Source organism: Ambystoma mexicanum, chromosome 3q (genome assembly GCF_040938575.1).
Source record: "Ambystoma mexicanum isolate Mex_15411 chromosome 3q, UKY_AmexF1_1, whole genome shotgun sequence".
In the NCBI taxonomy this organism is placed as follows: domain Eukaryota; kingdom Metazoa; phylum Chordata; class Amphibia; order Caudata; family Ambystomatidae; genus Ambystoma; species Ambystoma mexicanum.
In genome coordinates, this window is record NC_090926.1 from 230,024,625 (window position 1) to 230,050,942 (window position 26,318).

The 26,318-nt window shown below is 44.7% G+C and overlaps 1 protein-coding gene across 3 annotated transcripts in view; it reads left to right on the forward strand.

Annotated features, from left to right (window-relative positions):
• The window catches only part of OS9 (OS9 endoplasmic reticulum lectin), a 596,790-nt gene that overhangs the window by 178,364 nt on the left and 392,108 nt on the right, over positions 1-26,318 (forward strand). For all 3 annotated transcript variants that reach the window (XM_069653613.1, XM_069653616.1, XM_069653615.1), the window contains exon 4: positions 15,435-15,511. In XM_069653613.1, coding sequence (XP_069509714.1) covers positions 15,435-15,511 — 77 coding nt within the window. The remainder of the gene's footprint in view (positions 1-15,434; positions 15,512-26,318) is intronic.

Sequence of the window (26,318 nt, forward strand, 5' to 3'; positions counted from 1 at the left end):
TAATTCAGATATACCCAAACACCACTCTGGTACTGAGACGAAGAAGAGGGCTATGGAGTTGTACCGATGGAACAGCCAGGCATGTCCAGCTAATAGTTTCACTATGGGCAGGCATGTGAACTTAATGACCATACCTGTGGTCATTTTACAATTCTAATGAGTATGAAAAGCCTTGCCGCACAGCAAGAAAGGAAACACACAAGCTGACTGGCGAAAGAGGAGTGAGAGACACTGGAGCCAGGAGCCATGTCGAGCAGGAGAGTGATGCTGTGGCAGAGGCTGGCTACGAGAGGGTTTGGAAGCCCAGCAAGCCCCCCTTGCTAAGTGCACACAGCGGGAGCTGTGGGGCACCGAAGCACTCCATTTGCAGCAAGAGCCAGGAGAGTGAGCGGTTCTCTCTGTTCTCTCTGCGAAGAGAGAGCAGAGTTATGGGAAGCCGGAAAGCAGTGCGAGGAGCAGAGGGAAGACGAAGGGAGATGCCATATGGAGCCAGTGAGTGAAAACGGGGAAAGACTTTGAACGGGGCTCTCTGGGAGCCTGAAACATGCACTCTTGAATATCGAATGAACTTAAAATGGTTAAAAGCACTTTTGAATGCCGAAACAAGTACTTCAGAAAATCTAATGGACTTAAAGTTATTAGCACTTTCGAAGGCTTAAACGGGTACTTTGAATACCGAACAAATTGAAAGACATTATAATCACTTTTGAATGCTGCTCAGAACAAGTGCAAGTTATGAGTACTTGTGAATAGAATGAAAGCAAGTTGGTGCAAGTAGCAGATGCCGCGGAAGGAATAGTTTGAGACACAAGTGTTCGAAAAGCCAAGAGAATACAAAGAAGGGTATGCGAGAAGAAACCAAGTATTGGGCAGAGCAAAACGAGTTCAAGGAACTGCAGGTTAAGAGAAAACCTTTTTGGCAGGAGCCAGAAGAATACACCAAGCCACAGTAAAGTGTTGGAAGAGTGTGACTCTGATGAACGAGACAAGCTTCTGTAAGGAAGGCATTGTATCGATAGTAGACACAGACACAATAGATACAAGTTTCAAAAACTTTTATTTGGTATTTTGGTTGGGTTGGTAGAATTCTAAACTGGCCCAAACTCTAGACCATTAAATGAATAACAAACAGTCCAAGTCCGTCTAGTCAAAATAAAATAAAAAGGCCTATACTAAGAAAACATAACCTACTCCTCCTTCTCAAAATGACAAATGTGTTAAGGGAATACAAAAGGAAAATAGTATCTCAAAAGAAATGTCAGAATGGCTTTAACAAACTCCCTTCCCCATGTTCAGTACCACAGGGTCCAGAGAGTTTCCCAAAAAGTATGGGTGGCTGGCACAGTTCCTTCAGTCTTGCACACTTTGGCTTACTGATACAATTTAACAGTTCAGGCTTGGGCTTCAAGCTTCTGGTAGTTCATTCAGTTCCTTGGGCTTCACTCGCCTTGTAATAAATGTACAGGCTTCCCCCCTGCTCGGCTCAAGCCTCACTTTTCACTTTATCAGACAATTCTGTACAGTCTTCTCTCTGCTCTCTGCCGGGCTCGATTCTGTCTTTTCTCTTCATGGGGGTTCCCGTCCCCACCTTTTTGTCTCTAGTGTCTTTTCATTGTTGAAGACTTTAAAACTGCAAGGATTTTATATAGACCTCTGCATGGCCACTTTGAACTCTTTCAAAAGTTCTACAATCTTCCTTCTCACAACACCAACGCCTCTTGGTACTTGTAGTGTCTTATTCTCTTCGGTTTGGCTTCTTGGGCCTTTTTTCCAAAATTCATATGCAACACTGTTACTTCTTGGTATTTGTAGTTTTCTTAATTTCTGTTGTTTTGCCTCTTTCAAAGTTCATGCATTTTGCCCAATTGGCATATTCAGAGTTCACATACTTTGCTTTTCATACATTCAGCTTTCCTTCAGGATCGTATTGACTTTCTTGCCTTTGATTACCAATTAATTCATAACATTTCAGAGACTTTCGAATGTGCAATTTCACCTTGCAGGATCACTGTTACTTTGTATCAATTCCTTTTACATTTCAGCAATTGTCCTTTTCGATTATGCGTTTTTATAGTCCTACGTGCAACCTTCAACTTTAGGTTAGTTACTTATGCTTTTAAGATCTACCGGACTTATGTTGCCTTCAATCACTCACCGGTTGTGTTAATCCGCCTTCTTTCATCATCGCTCTTCTTGCAGGAGTCAAGGCAGTTTCCAACGCCTCCTCTGCTGCTCCCCAACTTCGTTGTTCACCTGGGAGGGTCACAGGCTGCTCATAAGAACCTTGAAGGTTTCTTTCCTCCGCTCACTCTGTTTCATTCTTGGAAAGCTAATGGATTCCCAAAAGTGTAGGATGCTCGCCTGGCTCTCTCAATCTTCGTAACTGCAGATCAGCCCTTTGGCCTACTGACTCTCACCGCCTGGTTCACATCCATACCCCGAAAGAGCTGTTCCTTCTCCTACCCAACCTCGCTCAGTGTGCCTGCGCACGCCACCTTTGATTTGTCTGCACGGGAGTGTTAACAAGTGGCAGGTGCATATAGTTAGAATTACATGCCTGACTCGACCTGGCCTCATCACTGCTACAGCACCACTACAAGTCAGTGGAGGTAATCTGCATAACCTTATTCCTCATCTTCCTCAGCTCAGTAGTGTTGCCAATGTAATGTGGGGAGGAATTATGGGAGCTGTAGTTTCCCATGAAATAAGCGGGGATAGGGATTGGATAGGTTGTGGCAATAGGGGGATACCCCAATCTCCGAGGTCCCCCTACCCAGGTGATCCTCCCTCATCCACCCCCAGGGTTAGGATCCAAAAGCGATGGCTTTCCCCATGCCACCCGAGTACGGGATCTCTGGGTATTAGGTTGTGAAACACCCTATGGTTTTTCACAATTCACTGACAAAGAAAAGCAATGGACAATTGTTGATGAAAAGCAGATGAGGGGTATCGGTTGCGTGACCTGTAATGGGGTCAGACCGTATGGTCTGAAAACTGCACCGAGACAGAGTGACCTCCCACCCCCCTTATTGAAAAAGCCCATGATAGTATCCATTAGAGAAGCTTGTGTTTTTTTAACAGCCGCCTGTGTGATTTTGAAGAAACTGACTTATCTTTATGAACCAGTGAAAGTACTGATGACAAGAGCTGCAAAGTGTCCCAAGGAATGGTATTGTTTTGAAAGCTGGAAGATGTGAACTCTTGGGGAAGGGAACCCTGATATCTTGTAAATTGTTTTGAACTTGGGGAAGGGGAAGCTGATTACAAGCCAAGAGTTGGAAGAAGTGCAGAACTTTACTTCGAACACTATTTCTTTTGATGCCGACATCCCTACACATTGTATACAGTTAGTTGTGAGAGCAAGTATTGGATTTCAACACAGACGGTTATTTTGAGTTGGACATTCTGCCACAGACTATTCTTGGTTTTCTTTAGGTAGGGGACCCCCACCCCTTAGCGTAGGGCAAGTTAGGCCTCATTCCATCCTGCATTTTAAGTTAAAACATTTTGAGTACAAATTTGGATCCGTTGTCTGTGTCTACTTCATGATGCCTTTGCAGGGCAGTACATCAATCCTTTTAAAGCTGACTTTAAAAATAGTGTAAAGCTGTTTAAAAAGGGGCCTTTCTCTCATCCATACTTCTTGCAATATAAATACATTGTAATTAGAAATACTCGGTCTACTTGGAACGTGTGTAAAAAGCACTCAGTATTCCAAGACCTCTTGTTAAATGGGTTCTAAAGATGCTGAGTATTGTAACTTCCCTTTATGGTTGAAGGGCTTTTGCCAACCAGGACCAGTCTTGTGTGAAAATCTTTTGTCAAACATACATTATCAATATACCTTACCAGAGAGATGACTAATTTACCATACAAAAGTAATCTCAGATGAATGTGGGTGAAAATATCTATTACTATTTGTATCCGCCTTGATCGGCGTTACCATATTATCACATTTGCTTTTTTCATATCGGTCATAACCTATTAGTAGGCCAGGAGCTGCAAACCATGTTTCTGCTATAATTTGCGAATGAACATGCAAAATTCCCTGATCAAATCTAGAGTCATTGATAAATTCCACTTGATGAATGTCTCTAGATGTTGGCGATCTTAAGCTGGGTACATCATGGAGAAAATAAAGGAGATTAGCTCTATTTAGAATCATATTGTCACCAGATGAACTGTTTCTAAAAATCAGTTGGTATGAAGGACATGTTGATAAGGAGCTAGAAAATGTTGATATCCTTTTTGAAATCTTTACTAGTATTAACATCAATTGTCTGGGAATGTCTTGTCTTCCATAGTTCAGAATTTAGTTTTAATTCCCGTTGGAGGTGAATAGGTACTTTTATTTTTTATCTTCTTTAGTTAAAACAGTTTCATGGTCTAGAGGGTATTTTTCATAAGGGCATTTTGTTGAGTTCTGTAATTACTCAAAATCCTGCCTGGTGTAGTTTTTATTTTTTTGCTTTGTCGAGAGAGTTGTCCATATATAGTATATATGCAGTGAAAAAAGTTTAACTTGGCGATAGGTTTAGCACTTAATCTCAACAAAACCCATGAAATTCAGCTGATGGTCCCACTCTCCATTCATGGCATCTACATGCTCATGAGCTGCGCAGGTGGGAAATTCTGGAGTTGAATTTCAGGGGTTATGCCACTTCTCACACCACCTGAACTAGTAACAATATTTTCTTTTTCCTTTTCAAATGATCATATATGTCATGTGCAATATACCAGTATGTTTCTAAGGTACGTGCCATGAGATTTCCCCCATTACGGGCCCAGTGCCCACTTGAATTGGCTAGCTCTGCCCTTAGTGATCAAATGGACTGTGAAAGACCCTCCCAGGCCAGGAGCTCTAGACCGTTTCTGAAGCTCCACCTCACAGGATGACCATTTTCCTCCTGTGGAGACTGCTCTGTATCCTTCTCGACTAGGGATCAACTCTATATTATCTGGGCCTGACCTGAAATATCCTACCATTCCATGCCTCCATGTGTGTTGGCCAACGATTTAACTCCTCTCCCACTGGGAGAGTTAAGAGCTGTGCATATGACAGACTGTGAAGTAAGTGAATGCTCTTGAGTTTCTGCAACTACAGATGGCGTAAGGTACTGAGAATTGTAGGTTGAATGGAAAAGGAAGTAATGCTAGCACTCTTGCTAGTTCACACACAAAACCCTGTTTTTTTTTCTCAGCAGAGTATGACTCTCCCGTCTGGTCGATTGGATTTTGCTAATGAGGGAGCTTCAAGGTTGCCTCTTTTGTGTCAACCAGGAAACCCAGAGACCTCGGGCAGGGCCAGGGAGTTAATTCTGACTTCTCCCAATTTACCAGGAGTCCTAAACTGTGCAGCAGGTGCATTATTTGGGCTTACTGCCTCATCAGGCCTTCGTCCTGTGACATGATGATCATGTCGCCAAATTGCTCTCCTTCCCCCCGCCCCCTCTCTCAGAGAGCCTCTACTATGAGTTTCATCAGTCTGGTGAAAAACCATGGTGCAGATGAGTCTAGTGAATTCCCAGACGTCGCCTACCCACTGGAACTGGTGAAAATGTCTGTGTGACGTGGCGAGTCAAAAGGACACAGACTTATTGAGGACATGGTTTATATTATTTATTAAAGTATTAGGCTATACGACCACCAGTCTGGCTTCAGAGCAGCCAGAGGCATGGAAACTGCTCTACTGAACACCTGTGAATACTTGCTCTCAAATCTCGATTCCAACTCTCCATCCATTCTTATCCTTCTGGATCTTTCCTCCGCCTTCAACATGGTCAATCATGCCACTCTGGCAAATCTGTGCTGTGACACCCTTGCCACTGGACTGGTTGTCCTCATTCCTCTCCGAATGACCTTCACAGATTCAACTGGGCCTTTTTCTCTCCCCTATCGCACTCTCCTCCTGCAGTGTACCTCAAGGCTCTATCCTCTCGCCGTGGCTCTTCAACATCTAACTTGCCCCTCTGGCCCACCGTATCTTCTCCTTCTCTACTCGCTTCCAATATTATACAGATAAAACACAGCTCTCCTTTAAGCTTCCCTCTTCTGCCTCCTCTTCCTCCTTTCTCGTCCCTGACTGACGGCTATTCAGGCATGGAGTGCTGCCAATGAACTCTACCTTAATGTCAGTAAGACTGAGATCCTTCTCATGGGACCCCAGCTCCCTCCTTCCCTCCCCTCTGGCCACCTTCTATGGGTCCCTTCCCCTCATCCTCTTGTGAGGCAAAAGACCTTGGTGTCATCTTTGACTCCTCTCTCCTCACATCGTGGACCTTGCCAAGAAGGCCCACTATCGGCTGCACCTCCTCTGAAGCTTTCTCCCTTTCCTCACCTTCCACCAGAATCTCATGTCTCCAGAACTCTGGTCCTCTCTAGGCTGGAGTACTGCAACAACCTCTTTTAAAAAAATAAATAAAACACTTTTATTGTTTTTTTAACAGTACAATGTACAGACTCTTATATTCTTCACATGACAATACTTGACTGATTATGTCTGTTCATTCACTACTGACCTCCCCTCCCAAGTCCCCCACCCTCTTCCGCGCCCATTACCTTCCGATCATAGATTAAATTAACATGAAACAGTCTGTACCCATTATATCAAGTAATCCCTAGTCTGCCGTTTGCTACTGTGCTTGCCCATCCCCAATGTTACTGTTGTGCGTGGAGGCTACCAATTCCTGTAACGTGTGCTTCCGGGATTCTAAATTTACATATTGTTTGCCCTGGCCCTGATGGGCCGCCACTTGCCACACTGCGGTTTCTGCCAGTGTCCATTTCTAGAAGTCAACCCACCACTGGCACACCTCTGGGCCTTTGCGTGCATTCCAACCCATAGCTAGCCTTCATTTCGCCAGGATATATGTCAGATCTTTCAATTTACTAACATGTCTTGTTTGCTTTGGCCTCGCAAAGCTACCCAGCAAGCAAGCAGTGGGGGAATCTAATGTTATACCTGCTCTGGCCAAGGCCTGGGCTATCTCTTCCCAGTATTTTCTGATCTCCGTACAAGCCCAAAACATGTGCACTAGGTCGGCATTAACACATTTCGGGCAATATTGTTCATGTGCCTTACTGAATTTGTTTTTTTTCTTCGGGGTTAGATATGCCCTATCAGTTACATACAATTCGATCAGCTGTCGTTTAGCGTTTCTGGACACTTTATGATAATAAATCGCTCTGCCCCAGCTTCTGTCTGTCAATTGTTCTGCAAATCTGCTTCCCAGTTACGCCTGGTCTGCACCAGCATATCCCCCGGTCTCGGCATGATCTCATATATTCTCGACACAGCGTGCCTGCCCTCTGAAATATCGTAGAGTGTTTCTATTGTTTCGTCGTCTTGCAGTTCCATGTCTTCCCCCGGCCATTTCTGCTTAAGTCGTGTAAGAAGTGTTGTGTGGATTATATGCTGGCCCATTTGTACACCTGTTTCTAGGGCGAGTACATTGAAATTAATCGGTCTCCCCTCCCATAAAACATCACCCACCGTCGCCACCCCCACGGGTTCCCAGTACTTCCTCACGTTCAGTCTAAGTTGTGCATCCTCCGGCTTCAGTGTCACCAATGGGATCTGTGGGGAATAAGGTGTTTCTTTCCCAAAAAAACAAGCCCTATGCCAAATTGTCCTGCCCAGCTGCAGCAGCAACAGAGGTCGTGGGTCCTGCAGCGCTACACTCCATATCAGCTCTTTTAGAAAGAATGGAGCACATGCTGCCTTTAGCAGTTGAGTGTCTTGGGTCTGTTCCAATGTTAGGCAGAATCCTGTGCAGTTCCCTTAGGGAACACTGCAAAAAGATCAAGACTACAGGAGTAAGCAGTAAACCCAATTGGTAGCAGTCTGCACCACCCAGATGTATCTGGTAGCTGTGGCTGAGCAGTCAGACTTCCCTCAAGAAGAGTAAGGCAGTATGTAGAGTATACACAATAGGGCTAAAAACACAGTAGAGCAAACAAACACTGACCAGAGCTTTGTATCAAACGTATAGAGTTATTTATTTAAAACACACTTTAGGCAATACACTAGCACTCTAAATCAACAGCAAGTTAAAACACAGTCAGATAAAGTATACACACCTCCCTTAATAACTATTAGACAAGCCAGAGTTAAAACACCACTATTTGTTAAGACAGATGTGAGCGCTTAACTAAGATGGCACTCCAATAGTTTGGTTAGAGGGAGAGAAAAAGGCAGAGCATAAGAATAATACAGTCCCAACACTTGAGTCATAGCAAGGGAATAAAGGCAGAATATACTGTAGAGCCAAAGTTCATAGGCCAAGCCCACTTTAAATGGAGCAAAGCAAAATGTGCCCAGGATCACACAGTTTGTTGCACTAAAAGTCTTTGCAGAGTGTTCAAAAGAGGTTGGTTTAGTTCAAGAAACTAAGTTAGAAGGTCTGGGGCCAACCCAGTATGGAAAGCCAAGGATTTAAGGGTCACCTTTAGCAATCTGTAGAAAGGGAGGCCAGGTAGGACATAGTATCTTAAGAGAGAGGAAGCTCCAGCGGTGGCAGTTGTTCCGACCACGGGAAGAGAGGATCTCGTCGAGGAGGAAACTTGGAGTCGTTGCACTGCCCAGGGATGAAACCAGCCGCGGAGTTGCCGATTAAAAGGTGCAGTCCTTTTATTTGCGGTCAAAGTGGTGAAGCTTGGCTATCCGGCCGCCAAGGTGCTTGGCACGGGCGATTCGACCAAGAGACGTCTTTGGAAGGCGAAAGAGGCGAACTGGTTGGTCCCACCAGCTCAGGGGCCGGGGGGGGGGAAGACTCGTCCAGCAGAAGATCTTCTTTTGTCGTTGGGAAAGTGGCGAGTTTGTTGCAGCAGGGCTTCACCGGTGGTGTCGTCGTTGCAGATGGCTCAGCTTCTCCCTCTTCGGATTCCTAGGTCCTGTGGCGACTTCTGAAGTTCGAGTCCCAAAGGCCCTGCTTTAATGCAGAAAAACCCCCATTCATCAGCCTAGCTGTCTGGGCCAATCGGAGAAGTGTGCAACTTGAGTTTCTACGGCAACTCAGTCCACGGTGCCAAATCCCCCCTCCACCCCTCCTATGGAACCCAGACAGAGTGGCACCATTTGGAGGCTTCTGTGGAGAAGCCCGCCAAAATAGTGGAACAAAGGGCTCGACCTTGGTCAGAGTTACAGAGACGGACACAAACGCCATTTTGGAACCGAGTTCTGGCAAAAAGACCCAACCGTGGATTTAATATTAAATAAATAAAGCAGCAGTATTTTTTAACATTGCACCAAAAAGTGGTGCGTTTAAAATCAATGGGAAATTCCCATAGAGAATATTCCTAAGGAATATTTTGCGTGGTAACCACTGCCACCAGCCAGAAACTCTACAGGGGGGACTGCACAGTGCCCCCTTGGAAACAGACCCAGGGGCAATCGAATTACCTCTACCAGTACTTCCACAATATGATGGTGTGTACTGGTTCTGTTCACAATTCAGGACTAGTAAAGTCAATGGTGACTTTACATGCTCTGGGAGACAGTAGTCCGTCCCAGGGTATGGAGTCTATGTTGGGGAGTCACTATGACACCCCTGTGTTACTGCACTGTGAGTGCTGTGTAACACGCATACAAAAACAGATGATGCCCTATGTAGTAGAAAGAGATTACCCCATAGCCCATGAACACATACGAAGTCAAAAAGCACCTCAAATCATGTCTAAGAGTGGGAGGAAAAGAGTCTCGCTCTTAGCAGGAGAAAAAAAACAGACCACAAAAATCCAGCAAAGCTGCTGGGGGAGTCACTAGGTTTGGGAAATTAGCCTTATAAGAGAATTCTCCCTAACATTCGACAGCCAGTTTGTGACAAATTGGAGTTGGCTCGCCACAAAATATGCTTCGAAATGTTGTGCTTTTATACTACCTTGATCATACGGGCTCTGCAATTTCGCTAGTGCCAACCTGCTTCTCGCCATAGAAATACTCGACATATGGTATTGAGGTTCATTAAAGAAAAAAAAAGGCTTTTGGTATGTCGGACGGGACATTAGTAAAGTGATTAAGTAGTCTCAAGAGCTCTACCATCTTCAATAGATGAGTCCTACCATTGTAACAACCTCTTCCTCAATCTTCCTTTATCCTCCCTTTGCCCCTTCAACTAATCCAGAATAGGACTGTGAGACTTATCCTTGGCCTCCAGCACAGGGGCATCTCTCCAACCGTAATAAATCTTTCCACTGGCTCCTGGTTGCTACTACGATCAAGTTAAAGACACTCTGCATCATCCACAAGGCTTTCTGGGGCCTGGGACCCCGCTAGATTAAACCGTATCCCTAAATCTTGCTCAGGCGCTTCTCTAAGCAGAGAGTTGGGGGTAGATGTCTCTCCTCCACAGGAACCTCCCTCTGGAATAGTCTCCCTGCAACTCTCAGGCTTTAGCTGGATCTCCTTAAGTCCGGAAGCTCCTCAAGACCCTCCTTTTCTCTTCCTTCCCTCTCTCCTTCCCCTTCTAACACCTGTCTGCCGCAGTGACTGGTTCCCTCTGAGTTCTACAGGGCAGCACCCCCCAGTACACACCCTGCTCCTCGCACTTGGAATGTGGACCCTCACCCCCTACACCCCATGCAATCCCTGGCCCTTGCCCTCCTGGCCTCCCCTTAGCACTCGGCTATCAGCTAGCCCCTTTGGGCCTCCTCCCACCCCCTCGCCCACCCTCTCTTGACCGTGTACTTTTCCTCCCTCCCTAGCACTTCACACTTTGGCCTACTGCCCCAGCCCCCCCCCACTTCTTATTACCGCACTTGCATGATCTGGATGTCACAAGGCCTAGTAGGACCGTTATTGTTATCTTTCTCCTCCCCCAACCCCATCCCCCCCTTATTTGTCTTGTGGCGCCTTGAAGCACCATTTGTTGTATAGGTGCCTTACAAATATCCAATAAATACAAAATAAAATGCGGCTAAAGCCTTACTTTCCCTATCTTTATGGGTCGTCCCTGCCTATTTTGTTTAACGAAGGTGCTCGCCAGTCAGTCGTGACTGTTCAACAAAGGAAGAAGTCTGCTGCCCAAACCTACCCTTTTCTAACCCTACCACTATAAAAACTAACTTGGGCATGGAAAAAAACTCCCTTCAATCTTCCACTACCCGGTGCTCACATGCACCTTTGACTCTCTACTCTCTCTACTTATCTGAACTTCGGTTCCCAAGGGCGTTCAACCTACCAGCGCCTTCAGACCATACCAATGGTCTATAAGGCGCTATATAAGTGCAAAATAACATAACATAACTACAGGATTCGAAAATAGTCGCTTGAGAATGACTCCACTCTTCAGCTGGTACTTTTAGTACCAGGCTTTCAATATAGATGTCACAAATAGTCTCTTGTAACTTCTTATATCAAACTCTTCAGTTCCTTAATTTGGTTAGTTGGCTTTCTCTTCTCTTGGTTTATCCGTCTTGGAATTTTTAGTTCTCCTTTCTTGTCTGTGATTTTCAGAGTACCCTTTTAATGAGCTTTGTTGGAGCTATGTGGTTCAATTGCCCATTTTCTTTAGGCTCTTTCATATCATGCTCCCTTTTCCAGTTTATCTTGGTTTTGTATAGGATGTCTAGTTATCTTCCCCTTCCCCTAGGGTATTTTTTTATCCATTCTTCTCTTCTCTAAATATTTAGTAATTCAATAGTTCTTTCTATCACGTTATCACAGTCATACTGATGGTCTCCTGTTTTCCCCTTTACCTTTCTTGCGGTACGGGAATGTCTGTGGGAGCCTTCCCTCTTGCAGACCTTTTTTTGGTTCAGACCACTTGCGTCTCTCCTGTTCTGGCATCTCTCTCTCTCCTCGTATTTTCTGTTCTTTTCACAACGTTGCGGTTCTTCGTAGTTGACCACACAAGCAAGCGATATCGGCAATGATCCTGCCACCACCTCCGGTTGGGCTATTGCCCTTTCACGTTCTCGTGTTCTGAATTCACCCTTGATCCGGCGCACTGTTTTGCAAAGTTTGTGAGTTTGAAACTCACGGGCTTTGGAGTTCCTCTCTGTCAAGCTGTATTCTGCTTCAGGGATTCCCCAGCTGACACGCATGGGTTTCTCTCTGTCTCCCTCTTTCGTCTTTTGCTGGAGTCACATTTATCCACACCTCCGTGGATTGGATTTTCAGTTTTAAAGGGACATGGGCTTTTCTCTGAGATAACATCCATTAGTTGTTTCTTCGTCCCAGTATTGACAGTTTATCGTTTCTGATGTTATGGCTTCTTCGTCCCAGTTTTGGTATTTCACAGGATTTGTTATTACAGCATCCTCGGCCGAGTCTTGGTTTGTCGTTGAGTCTGGTGAAACATTGCATGTAGACCATAGCATGTACCACTTGAGGGAGTTCCTCACAGGACCAGGAGTTATTGTCCCCTAAGGTGATTCACTTCCGGTGAGTCCCACTTACCTCTATCCCTTTGGAGGTTATTGCGAAGTTGGCTCACCTCCCTAGCCTCACAGGACCATGGGGAGAAGGGCCGAATTCTCTCGATTCGTCAGTGGGGTTGGGGAGATTGGAATTGCAAGGTAAGCTCCGTCATGTCCAGGTGGTTTAGCCAGCTCCTTGTTAAGACGTTGCTGAGCCTATGGATGCCCTTCATCTTGAAGTGTCTGAGATGAAACTGTTTAGGCACTGCAAGTTGATGACGGGCCAGGCCTTCGCTTTACTTTTTACTAAAAAGAGGTTGCTGAAAATCCCTGAGCTTGCTCAATGGCCATACAAATTATCTCTTTCTGCGCCAGCTTGGCTACATCTTGCATCTCGTGCCAGATGGTTTGCTATTGGCCTGGGCGACTGCCACTGGATGGGTTGACAAAGTATTCCAGGTGAAAGCCTCGAACTGTGTCCCCCCTGAGCCAAGCATCGCTCAGTAATGCATTGCACACTTGCGTGACACCTGCTGTACTGCCTCCTGTTGGGGTCAGTGGCGCTGATGCTGCACAAATCATACCCACAGGAAGACTGAGTGCAACAGCGACTTATTGCTCTGCCCCTGGTGAGGAAGAAATTGTCCACTCTCTGTTCCTATCAGTACTGGGAGGTTGCTCTGTTCTGTCGGGACCTGGAAAGTGGGTGAACGAGTGGCCCTAGCAACAATCTTGGAGGTAGAAATGCGCTTCATCAACGATTGTACTTTTTCGAGAGCTGTGAAAGTACTACTGACACATTTGCCCATTTCCTTGCTGAAAGGATGTCTGAGGATCCCTTGTGCTGCACAACCTGCTTCTGAAGTGGGCAGCTCTTCTAACGTAGTGTCTATCTTTGAGTACACCTTTACGCCTCTGGGCGGAGATGGTGCAGTTGGCATTGCCCAGAAAGCAGACGTGTGTTATGTCCATCCTGGTAGCACAAGAGGGTTTATCAGTGTCCCCGTATCCACTACTCTCACTGACAGGTTCTGGATCATAGCGAGCAGTCTGGCAATGTCGCGCATAAGGCTCGTCTTCGATCTTGACATAGTATCCCATCTCATGCTTGTCTCTAAGTAGGTCATGCTGGTCGTCCTAGTTCAACAACCTCCCTCTTCCTCCTACTGCACCAAGAGAGATACATAGCACAGGGTTCTTCCCTAGGCAGATGGGAAGTCACATTGCAGAAGACCAAAAGTCCTATAATCAAGACTGAGAAATCCATATCAATGTGGTAGAGTTGAAAAATACCGTTTGACAGTGCAGGTATTCCAAATGGTGTTTAGTCTACACAATCAAATGCAATGTTTTACATAAACAAGAATGTAATTTGCTTGTCACTCATCAAGTGACAGAGCACTTAATCTAAGAAATCGATGCTCTGCTCCTTACACAATGGAATTGGACAGTTAAGTGATTGTTCTCCTTTTCCAACTATACCGACGCTGCTGTCCTCCAGGGAGGAGAGCAAATGCAATCGGTTTGCTTCCTTGATGGGCAAAGACTAGGTTTCCTCTCTGTGTTTCTTGCTTAGTGGAAAGTATAATTCTAATGCATTTCCTCCCATCTCTCTCTCATTCCAAAACTGCTTTGCAGTTTGACGAAGAGTGTAGGGTGGATGATGACACTAATGATCAAACCGGTTTTGGTTTTCAGTATCTCTAGAGATGGTCGGTGGTCCCATGCTCCTTTTACTTTTGTGGGGTGTGGGAGGGAATCTTTTTTTGGTGTTGCACCCGTTTTCGCCTTCATTGTGCTTTGCCCTTTGGTTAGTATAGACCTAGCTAAAGAAAAAAGAAGCTATGCTGTTCATCAGTGATTTGACTGTGAAAGCCACATCTTTGCCACTATCCATCTGGCCACTTACTACACTCCCAAGGCTCCTCAGGCTTGTTGCTTCATCTGCTTCCGCCACCTGCTAACCAAGAAATTCTAGGGCAAAATATTACTGCTCGTCCTCACAAGAGTCTGAAATGCTCCTTCGCTCCAACCAATGGCATCATTGTGTAATTACCTTGTCTGGCCATTACTACTAGAACAATGATGGTCTCACCAGATCTACCTAGACAGCATGAAGTTCTCAGAGCCAGGCCTAGGCCTACTCTTAAGCACACTGGACAAATCTTCCTGGAATGAACCTAAGGAAACTCTTGTGTGTTTACCTGGAAACCCATTGCTATCACACTCTCCAGCTCACTCTTGGCTCTGCAGATGTCTGGTAGGTTTACTGAGGGGGCAGTAAGGGTCATTTCACAGATGCTGTGAAAGGTTGGTTGTAAGAAAATCGATGGATCATGAGACCAGGCTATCTAGTGCAAAACCCTCACCTCCCCCGCACCACCTGTCCCCACAGCCTCCCTCCACAGATGCCATACCCACCGTTAGGCTCTGATTTGACTCACTGTGCCCTTATGGTCTCTTTCTTAGTCCTGTGCCTCAAAATGCTCAACCTCCTAGTGTGCATATCACAAGTAACTAATACTATTACTGGCTTGTCAGAATTGGCTGCTTCACAGTATGTACACTATGCTTTTACCATCACATACTTATCTGAGTTTGCTGAAGCTTGAAATTCCTCCTAGCAGTAGTGCAGGGAAACTGGATATGAAACAATTGAGTAGATACATAGTGTCTCTTGAAGTCCTACATGTTCAGCTTGCCCAGGCTTTCTACAGATAGCACGCAGAGCATCCTGCCTCTTTGTATGTCCGTAGCAATGGTACAAAGAGAGTAACAAAGAGAAAGTAACTGAGGATGATGGAAGCTGACGGGCATTTGTTTGCGGGAAGATGGAAAGGGCCTAAGGTCCTGGGATGGCTCCAAATTTTGTTTTCGCTCTTGTACTGTGTATAATTTGCAAGGTGAAGCTGTCCCATGAGTCTGTAGAGGAGAGCGGCTTTGGTAACTTGCACCTTTCATCACAATTGTTGAAGATGGGTAAAGGAAAGGCCAATGTTTAAATGTAGTGCATTTGTGAAAGGTCCCCATGTTAAGAGTTTGTTCCTTTTTTAAATGTACTTTTCTTTTCTCCTCAGATTTGGAAGTCAAAGGGGATGTTTTATACCTTGGCTATTATCAGTCAGAATTTGACTGGAACAATGAAACTGCAAAAGTAAGTAGCAACTGCATTCAAACATCATATTGGAAATTTGTTGTATGCCACAGTTCATAGACTAATCTGCTTTTCCATCAAGTCGCCACATCTGCTGTGGTTAATTTTGCTTGTACTTTTATGTGGGCACTAATAGCGATCATAGGAACATCTTTTTTGTATGATTATTTTTATTTGGTGAAATATATTGAATTGTGATGACTGGAATCTTGCTCGGAATGATAAATCTGTAGCTTATTTGGAGTGACAAACCTTCTGCGATCTTACTGATAATATCCAGCTTTCTAGTAATGTCAATATGGGAGCCGACTGTTGAAAGTTAAAATGGCAGCTACCTGGGAAAGTCATGCAGGCAGATCTTTGGTAATATCATGTTTGCAGGCAATGTAAAATGTAATGCAGTCAAAACTAGAAGTTTAATATACAAGGGAGAGCTGAGGGAATGGGGCGGCGTGAATAAGGGGAGCAGGAAAAAAGGCAACAGGAGGAGACTTTGTATCAAATTGATTGGAGTAAAGGAATAATTTAACGTTCTATTTAACCTGGGGTAATATGATTTAAAGAAATACAATGAAAACTAAAAGTAAGCTAAGGTAATCCAATATAAAATTAAAGTAAATAATTCAAGGTAAATTAATATTAAATCCAAGATATTGTACAGTTATCTAAAATAATATAAGGTAAATTACCTTTACATTTTAAAACAATCTAAGGTAATTGAGAACTAAATAAAGTTCTGAAAGCCATTTAAGGGAATCCAGGGCAACCAAAGGTAATCTAAATGTAGTTCAGGGTAATTGAAGTAGTCTAAAATGTTCAGAGTAATTGCATTTGTTTGGTGCAATCGATTTTTGGGGCTGAGAGTATGGGATGGCATCGTTTATTGCAATGTGTTTTCTGTTAATTGCTATAGGCTGCCTCTGCCTGCTAAAGGAAAGGGAAGGTGGAGGTAAAACATGCAGGAGGCGAGGGAAGAAGCATATCTTGATAAAGAGGTAGATATCAGATGTCCAGAAGGTTAATCATCTTGGATGCTGCAGCTGTGTGGGAATCTTGGGGTGGGAAAACTTTTTTCTTATTCACTGGGCAATGTGCTTGTCTTGGAAGCAAGACTACACAGAGAAACACTTCACGGTGCCACGCTTAGAGACTGGTCCTGGTATTAAATGCGTTTAAAAAAGATGAATTGCGTAACATGTACATACTCATCCAAACCAAATTTGATTTGACCCATGCCATTATGCTCCAAATACAGTATCCTATATAACCTCCTCTCTGCACCACTTCCATGCATTGCATGTTCATTGCATTCCAATTGTACAATAGGCAGATGCCTCAACCACACCATGCTCGAAGGCTATTGCATAACCTTTTCTTTGCTTGTCCTTACTTTACTGGTGCTTTACTTCTTTCTCTCCTTTTAGGTTTCCCTTCTGTCCTACAGTAACCCTATTGTGTCATGCAATCTCAACCAAGAAGCACAACCATGTCTGCTAATCCCTCTACTTCTCAGCACAAACACTGATTAGGAAGTCAATCTGATCTGGGCTGGCACCCATTCTTCCTTTGTTGGTGACCAGTTTAATTTCCTTGTTCTCAATATGGACTTCTTGGATGACCCAATTGCCTTGAAAAACCAGCTTCCCTCTGCTCTCTCCCTGCTCTCTCCCACTTGTCTTCCTCATCTGACAGAAAGGCACGATGTGCCATGTGGTAAATGCTATGTTAATTTTGCAAATTTAAGCACATTCATACCCCCTTTACCGTAACCCTTGTTGCCTTTCCCAATTGAAGGCTGGAATCTGTTTGTCATTCTCCTGGACAACTTGTTTTCTGGTTGTCAGTGGAATCCTCGACAAGATGTAGTTTATTTTGGAAGCAGTTGCTCTCTTCAGTACTTTAACCTTTCCTACAGCCATAACTTCAGAGCCGCCAATCTGTGCAGGTCCATTCTTAATCACACCACTGCAGTTTCCATTGACAAGTGGTTGTCCACCGTTGCAGGCGGATATTGTATAGAACTTCTACAAAAACCACCCGCCAAAGCACAAGAAAATGACACCAGAAGAAAGGCCTATAAATGGTGTGCCCACAAACTAGTTCCAGCTCAAAGTGTTTTATACGTACCATTTCCCACCCATGAAAACAAAGTGAGATTGCTTGCGCGGCCATAATAAGGAAATATGCAACATTTACACAAAGCAAAAAAGCGAATGAACGCATTGATGGTGCTCCCAATCTCATCTATGAACCCCTAGATGATCTGATCGCAGCTGCGGCTGAGCATAGGAAGATGGCCTCTATCAGCCTTTAAATAATTTAGCCACTGGTTCGTCCTGCTGGAATCTATCAAAACCGCTAGACAAAGAATTATGTACACTAGAACAGACGTGAGGAAATTCAAAAGTCTGTGAATATTTACCTCGCATCACAACATAATGAAACTGCTAGGAATTTAACCGCTAGCACTATAGGATAACCAAATGCATGGTACCAGGCACTACAAGCTGGAGATAATTCTGGTTCTTTTTTTTTTTCTACACTTTCTTTTTGTTTGTCAAACACTGTAAGTCAGAAATCAAGTAGCAAAATGTACCTTCATTGGAACTCAAGTATGGAATATACATCATGTACATTCTACAATAATAGGGGCAATAGCCAAGCCCAGTAAACGGTGATCCTGACCAGTTTCATAACTCAACTCGGCGGCCCAGCCCACAAACATTCCCATGGCACATTTTAGTCAGTTTGAGGTCTTTCCCGATAGACCCCGGAGATAATTCTGGTTCTGACCAAGATCTGGCAATTCTAAGGCATTCCTTCAAGGCCTACACAAGAAGAGTTTGCATAAATTACACAAGCAAGAAAAATAAGGAATTGAGGAAGGAGCCACAATTAATGGTAGGAGAAATTAACTTTGCTGGTGCTATCCTAACCATGCCATTTGATTGTCTATCCCTTCCATGTATGTTACAGCCATCTATACAAACAAAGTAAAACCCCCACTACTAAACATGTGACCACAAATTACCTGAGCAGCATAATTCGGTTTTAGGTGAAAATGGCCCTTGGAAAAAAGTTGCCAGGTAGGTGACTTTTTGTTTTTCCCTGCACCCCTAAAAGCCGTCCGCCATGTATTCTACGATGAGTAACCTGTTCTATTTGAACTCCAGTCCTAGAATATTTGGGGGAAGTGCTTGATTTTGGTGGGAGTGCACATTTGTGGAAATGTCTTTACTACACATAATTCGACCAAAAATGTAAGAGCAGTTTAGAGGAATATGTGATGGTCTCTTTTAAAGAATCTGAATCGAGAATCTTCTGGTTATACATTTGTAGAACCTCTGCATACCGAGGGCATCCATGTAGTATTCTAAAAGACATATTGTAATTGGACCAGCTCCCTTCTATTGGACCTATTTAACTCTCTCGTTCATTCGGCATAGTTGCTGGAACTGCCTCAAAACATAATTGTCATCCTGAAGCTTAGCGAAAAGAAACCTCTACAACCAGGAAACTATCAACCTATTCCTTAACCATGACCGCAAAATAAACTGTATTCTAAAATCTTAGCAAAGATATTGGCAACCACAGATCCCCCTCAACCCACCCCCATACACCCTCCTGTTGAATTATCAATAGACCGCCTAGACTCTGCTGTGGACCTCTAGCCAGAAAAAGCCTTTCATTGATGGTCCAAGGCCTTTCTCGAAGAGACACTTCATTGGTATGGTTATGGCTCAATTCCAAAAACAGTCTGCTTTTTCTTCAATTGTATTGCATCATTATTCTTTTCTGTAATCCAAACCACCAGGTATGGCTGTCCTCGAACACCCTTTTTTGTTATGTTATGTTATTTTGCATTTATATAGCGCCTTATATACCATTGGTATGGTCTGAAGGCGCTGGTAGGTTGAACGCCCTTGGGAACCGAAGTTCGGGTCCGTAGAGAGAGTCCAAAAAGTGCGTGTGCGCACCAGGTATGTGTGCAGCTGGTGCGGAATTCAGGTGGTAGCTGCTTCTTAGCGGTAGGTGTGGTGGTGAGAGATCAGGAGTATGTGTTCGCTCTAGCCGGCTTTATCCAGAACGAGTGTGGCTGCGTTAGGCCTGAGGAGAACGCCTGACTGGGGGTGTGTGAAACCAGCAGTGTTTACATAGTGATGTGGGGTGAGCGGAAGATGTAGATATGAGAACAGTTATACCGAATGGTGTCATAGTATCTCTGTGTTCTAGTTGAGTGGTGGTGTAAGGGAGAGAGTAAGCGTTTGGTGTGATATGGTGTATGTTTTTCAAACGTTCCCTGCATTCCAAAGCATATTATGTTTCTCATGCTGTTCCGGACGGGCAGGTCCGATCTATGTATTTTTATTCATTTCAGGTGTTCAGGATTGTCCTACGCATTCATGTCTGCTCGACATATTCATGTACTCTGGTTCACTTTGCGTGCTCGAGTCTGGTCTTCATTCTCCAGTGAGGTTCATGCATGCTCTCATGTGTTCCATACGTATGCACTCGTGTACTTGCGCGTGCATTCCAGTCTACCCCGCGCTTGTGCTTATGTCTGCCTATGCGTTCGTCTGCTCTGTATACTCAACTGCTCTGTAAACACCTCTGATCAGTACGCTTATTTGATCTATACACTCTTCAGGTCTACCCACTGCTACACTCAACATACTATTCCTCAGCTCCACGTACTTATCCGTTCAGCATACTCATCCTCTCTACAAATCCATCTGCTCCATGCCTTCGTCCACTCCAAGAGACCACGTACACTTCTAAATTCAACTTTTTAGAGAGGGTAATGGGCGCAACTTCCTAGATGCAATTGGGAACACTTCTAGATGCAATTGGGATCAATTCTAAGTTCAACTTTATCAGAGAAGGCTATTGGGTGCAACTTTCTAGATGCGATTGGGTACACTTCTAACTTCAACTTTCTTAGAGAGGCTGTTGGGCGCAACTTCTAAATGCAATTGGGTACACTTCTAAATGCCATTGGGTACCGTTCTAAGTGCAAATGGGTACAGTTCTAAATGCAATTGGGTACAGTTTTAAATGCAATTGGGTACAGTTTTAAATGCAATTGGGTACACTTCTAAATGCCATTGGGTACCGTTCTAAGTGCAAATGGGTACAGTTCTAAATGCAATTGGGTACACTTTTAAATGCAATTGGGTACACTTTTAAATGCAATTGGGTACACTTCTAAAAATCAAGTTTCTCGGAGAGGCTCTTGGGTGCAGCTTCCAAATGCAGTTGGGGAAATTTCTAAATTCAACTTACTCAGAGAGGCTGTTGGGCGCAACTTCAAATGCAATTGGGTACACTTCTAAATTCAACTTTCTCAAAGAGGCTATTGGGCGCAACTTCTAAATGCAATTGGGTATACTTCTAAATTCAACTTTTTTCAGAGAGGCTATTGGGCGCAACTTCAAATGCAATTGGGTACACTTCTAAATGCAACTTTCTCAAAGAGGCTATTGGTCGCAACTTCTAAATGCAATTGGGCATACATCAAATTCAACTTTCTCAGAGCGGCTATTGGGCGCAACTTCTAAATGCAATTGGGTACACTTCTAAATTCAACTTTCTCAAAGAGGCTATTGGGCGCAACTTCTAAATGCAATTGGGTATACTTCTAAATTCAGCTTTTCACAGAGAGGCTCTTGGGGGCAGCTTTGAAATGCAGTTGGGTACACTTCTAAATTCAACTTTCTCAGAGAGGCTACTGGGCGCAACTTCAAATGCAATTGGGTACACTTCTAAATTCAGCTTTTCTCAGAGAGGCTCTTGGGGGCAGCTTCGAAATGCAGTTGGGTCCACTTCTAAATTCAACTTTCTCAAAGAGGCTATTGGGCGCAACTTCTAAATGCAATTGGGTATACTTCTAAATTCAACTTTCTCAGGGAGGTTATTGGGCGCAACTTCAAATGCAATTGGATACACTTCTAAATTCAGCTTTTCTCAGAGAGGCTCTTGGGGGCAGCTTCGAAATGCAGTTGGGTACACTTCTAAATTCAATTTTCTCAGAGAGGTTTTTAGAGATTCCAACTAAGTGTGGCGTATGCTAACAATCGTTGGTTGACATTATACTGTGGGCTATTGTGAGGTAGGTTAGAGTGGCAGGAGCTTTCTGGGGTAGAGTAATTGCTCTACCCCCCACCCAATCCAACACTTACGGTTTTGTTGGTGTCCGGTGGCTTCCCTGGCTTTCCCTGCAGACACCTGCTGACACTCCTGGAGCCGCCTCTGTTGGAGCCGCCCTTGGCTTTGGGGCCCTTAACCGCTGGGGGCTGCCGGGCAGAGGGCTGCCCTGGGAGGACCAGTGATGAAGGGCGGGATGGGCTGGTCGGGAGGCGGGCTGGGAGGTGGGCGGGCGAGCGAGAACCAGGAGGGGAGGCTGGGAGACACGGGGCAACGCGGGGCCTGGGCACACCAGTTACAGTAAAATTACAGTATAATTACAGGCAAGAGGGGCGCGGATGGGTGGGCGCACTCACCTGCTCCTTGATCGATTGAAAGGGAGCGGGTGCTTCAGCACGGGTCGCTAGACCCAGGAAACAACTTGGATGCAGCCAATCAGAGGTGAGGGGCGGGCTGGGAGGAGGGCGGGCGAGCGAGAACCAGGAGGGGAGGCCGGGAGACACGGGGCAGCGCGGGGCCTGGGCACACCAATTACAGTAAAATTACAGTATAATTACAGGCAAGAGGGGGCGCGGATGGGTGGGCGCACTCACCTGCTCCTTGATCGATTGAAAGGGAGCGGGTGCTTCAGCACGGGTCGCTAGACCCAGGAAACAACTTGGATGCAGCCAATCAGAGGTGAGGGGCGGGCTGGGAGGAGGGCGGGCGAGCGAGAACCAGGAGGGGAGGCCGGGAGACACGGGGCAACGCGGGGCCTGGGCACACCAATTACAGTACTAATTGTGGAGCCTTTACTAATATCATTTGGCTCACCCGCAGTAATTAAGGGCGTCACCAAGTGTAAATACAAAGTCTGATAGTTTTTATGCCAATACATTTTTTTTCCTAACAAAATCTGCAGACTTGATTTTAGCAGTTTAGCTCTAAATCGTCATCCACTACTCTGCTCTCAGGCTAAAATATAAAAAAGAAAATCTGAAATCATGCACTTTATCATAAAATGACTACTGCTCTGCAGCAATACAGGGATAGATAGTAGTGTCTGCTCTCCTACTCAGCCCCACACTACTACTAAACCAGCAGTGATCTGAAGTATAAAGGTGAAACGTGCACAACCAAACAGATGTACCCTCTTTGTGGTTACTTGGGCAGAGGGAATGCTATATTCTTCAGGAGCGGTGTGCGCTTTCTGGGTGTTCTCAATGGATTGAGTCATCATGAAGTCAGTTCAGCGGTGCAGTGATTGGCTAAAAGCAGCTCGGGAGCAGGCAGGCGATGATCAAGTCAACTGTCCAAAGCAGTCTAGTTAATTCGAGGTCCAGGCAATGTGATGAGATTCAGCAAAAGCAAATGGCTCAAAAGACTAATCGAGCGCAGATACTAGATACGGTTTGAAAAAGCAACGAGTGTCAAATCTGCTCCAGGCGTCGTGCAGCAGCCTTAACAACTCAGAAGCAGTCTAGTCCCCCCCAACCCTTGCCCTTTTGCCCTTCACCTGGTACCAGTTTATACATTGGCAGTTCATATTTGTTTCACACAATGCCTCTACCCCAAGATGCTCGCTAGCCACTATCTTTTGTAGAGGCTGTCATGGGGATGATTGGCAGAGTGCCAAACCCCAACCGACATAACATGTCTGCGAGAGAGCTTCAGAGACCGAGACACCCGTGAACGTAAGCAACCCTCCAGGATACCATGACTCAGTGCCCTGCAGTGGGGAGAGCCTGGGAAAGACGGAACGGTATGTCAGGACTCAAGCAAGCACGTGGCAAGTATCCGTTCACTTCAGCACCCAGGCAGGTGCGCCACCAGAGACCTGTGTTCAGTCCTAGGCCACCAATGTCATGAGGGGCCATACCCCCTCACCCCCTCCAGAGACTATATTTACCAGGGAAAAAGGCTACCATGGAAACCCCAACGCAGACCTGGACACTGAACTGGAATACCCACCATGATCGACATGCAGTAGTGGGCAGGGCTTGGTTGGTCTCATGTTAAAGCTTTTTCTTTCATATACACTCCCTGGTAGGGAAAGAAAGAAAATAGATTTGCTAGGGAAAGCTGGCCAATGGCAGGAAGAGGGGGGGAGGATAAAGGAAGAGACTGGAAGTGAGAAGTGCTGGGTGGTCTGGATGAGGTTAGAGGAGGCGAAGTTGGTGGACTAATAGAACAGCAGAAGGAAGCAGTGACTAGTGTTGAGGCGTTTATTGGAACTGGGTGAGGTACTAGCTTAGTAAGTGCAAAGGCTGTGTAGTGTGCATGTTTGTGTTGCAGGTGAATATAAGCTAGTGTAAGGAGTGAGTGTAAATTGAATGGTACTGGGTGGCAGTAGGAGAGTAGTGGTTGCAGAGAGTAGTGGTGAGAGGGGAGTAGTGGGAGGAAACTATTTGGTGGTAGTGGGAGGAATGGTAGTAGTGTAGGAGGAAAAGGAAACTAAACGCCAAAGGGTGGCGGCAGGAGGATTGTGGAGTGAAACATCAGAGAGACAGATGGTGGGGAGTAGAAGGGGAGGCGGGTAGAATAGAAGGGCAAGGTAACTGTGGCTATGAGTGGAACTAGAAACCATGCTGTCAATTACAATTGCATCAAAAGGGTTTCGGTCAGTTTAATTGTATATTTTCATAGATCACCTTATCAGATCGGATATGTTTCACATGCATGTATTAATCTGCACCAGACCTTGAGGGTACACCATTATAAATATAATATGGATCAGGGTTGCCCACAGTTAAGGTCGTCCCCTGGCTGTTGGAAATGTAGGTCTCAGTAGACTGGGCCAGCAGAGTTTGCCCTATACTTTTCCCCACAAAGCAATATGAAAGTGAGATGTGATTGGCAGATCTCACTTTTTGAAATAAAATTACCAGCATCATTTTGTTTTAAGAATAAAAAAGCACAGTTTAGTACTCTTTCACAGATGGCATTCTGTCATACCCCGGTAGACCTTTTATACAAATTCCCACATTAATCATTCAGGCCTAATCTGGCAACTGGAGTCAATCAAATGTATGGAATACAATTCTTGATTGCGGTCGGGAGGTCATTGGGGGTGGGGGTATGGAAGGGTGACATGGAAATGAGTGCTTGGAAGATTTGGCACAGAGGTGAAGGGGGGGCAGCTAAGTGGGGTTGGGGAGGGGGAAATGGAACAGGGGCACGTTGGAAACAGATGGCAAAGTGGGGAACCGCCGAAGGTGTCAAGGGGAAATTAAGCAAACTTTCATTGGAGCCGCAGGTGTTGGTCTACCTCAGCATCTCTTTTGCAGGTAACCTGCAGACCTGAATCCAGAATTTTTCCTCCACCTCACTAATACCAGGGAAAACAATAACAAGTTACTTCGAACTCTCAAAAATGAATCGTGGTGGGGCAGAGCCATTGCTGTAGAAAAATACTCTTATCAAATGTGGAGGTGCTACCCTATGATGGTCATCACAGAGGCAGGAGAGGTTTACATTCAGGAGGATTTCGTAGATGGTCAACTTTTCAGCTTTACATTCTCTTCTTCAATATGCAAATCATAGTATTCTCAAGAAAGTTTAATTTTAATGATGGCTCCTAACAAAACAAACATTTCTCCCGAAATGCCATCACTGGTTAAACAATGCCAGCTCCCCTCAAGAATACTGTTCCTGCAAAGTCATTGAAGAATGGGAGAAAGATCTAAAACTCACTCTTGGTGAGGAGCGCTTGAGTAAAGTCTGGACCCAAGCATTTCTTGTGTTTTTTTTTTTTAAATTTTATTTTAATTGTTTTACAAGCCTTTTTAACCACTTCAAAAACGTTTAAATGCAGCTAAATGCTCCTTGTATGTTGTGTGAAGGGATCACCTCCCTTCCTCACACCACCTCTCTGATTAGTATAGTGCTCCATGGCTTCCTGAAGGTAGGTTTGTGGCCAATAAATATCATATCCTAATAGTCCTTGGAGGAAGCTTGCTAAGGGGTTTGGCGCTGGTGGGGTTTCTAGCATAGCCACCTGGTTTGGATTTTTTTTTTAAAGATCTTTTTATTACATTTTCAACAAAACATAGTTGCATCATATAGGTTTCAATATAGTATTACAGTAAAAGCCAATACAACAACGATACCGTGTCAATAACACCATTTATCAACATTCAGAATCCCAGTACATTATCTCCTAAATACATCAATATACAATCACCCAATGCAAAAAGTAAAAACAATATCAATAAAACACACTAACATACATAAAACATCACAAAATACATCAGAAAAGGGGAAGAAAGGGGGGCGGAATTGCCCTCTCACTCCTCTCCCGCCTTCCCACCATCTCTCTACTGCATCACTCGTATAAGGCATTAAATGGTCCCCATAACAAAAGATAGTCCCCCTCTTTACCTTTATCCTCCATTGACATTTGTTCATACTTTGATAAAATCTGTAACTCCACCAACCAGTCCTCAACAGTAGGTTTCTTTCTAGTCTTCCAGACCCTAAGGATCAGCTGAATCGCCACCATCACAGCTTTATTAATCCAGATATTGTGTTTCCTGGTGTTTACACACCTCTCTTTATGTAGAAGCAAGATTACATTAGCTGCTTATCTTTGCATGACTATTCCAAAAACCATATCCATTCTATCAACTATTTTTTTCCAAATATCTTGCACTCTCGAGCAGTCCCAAAGTAGATGTAGAAGGGT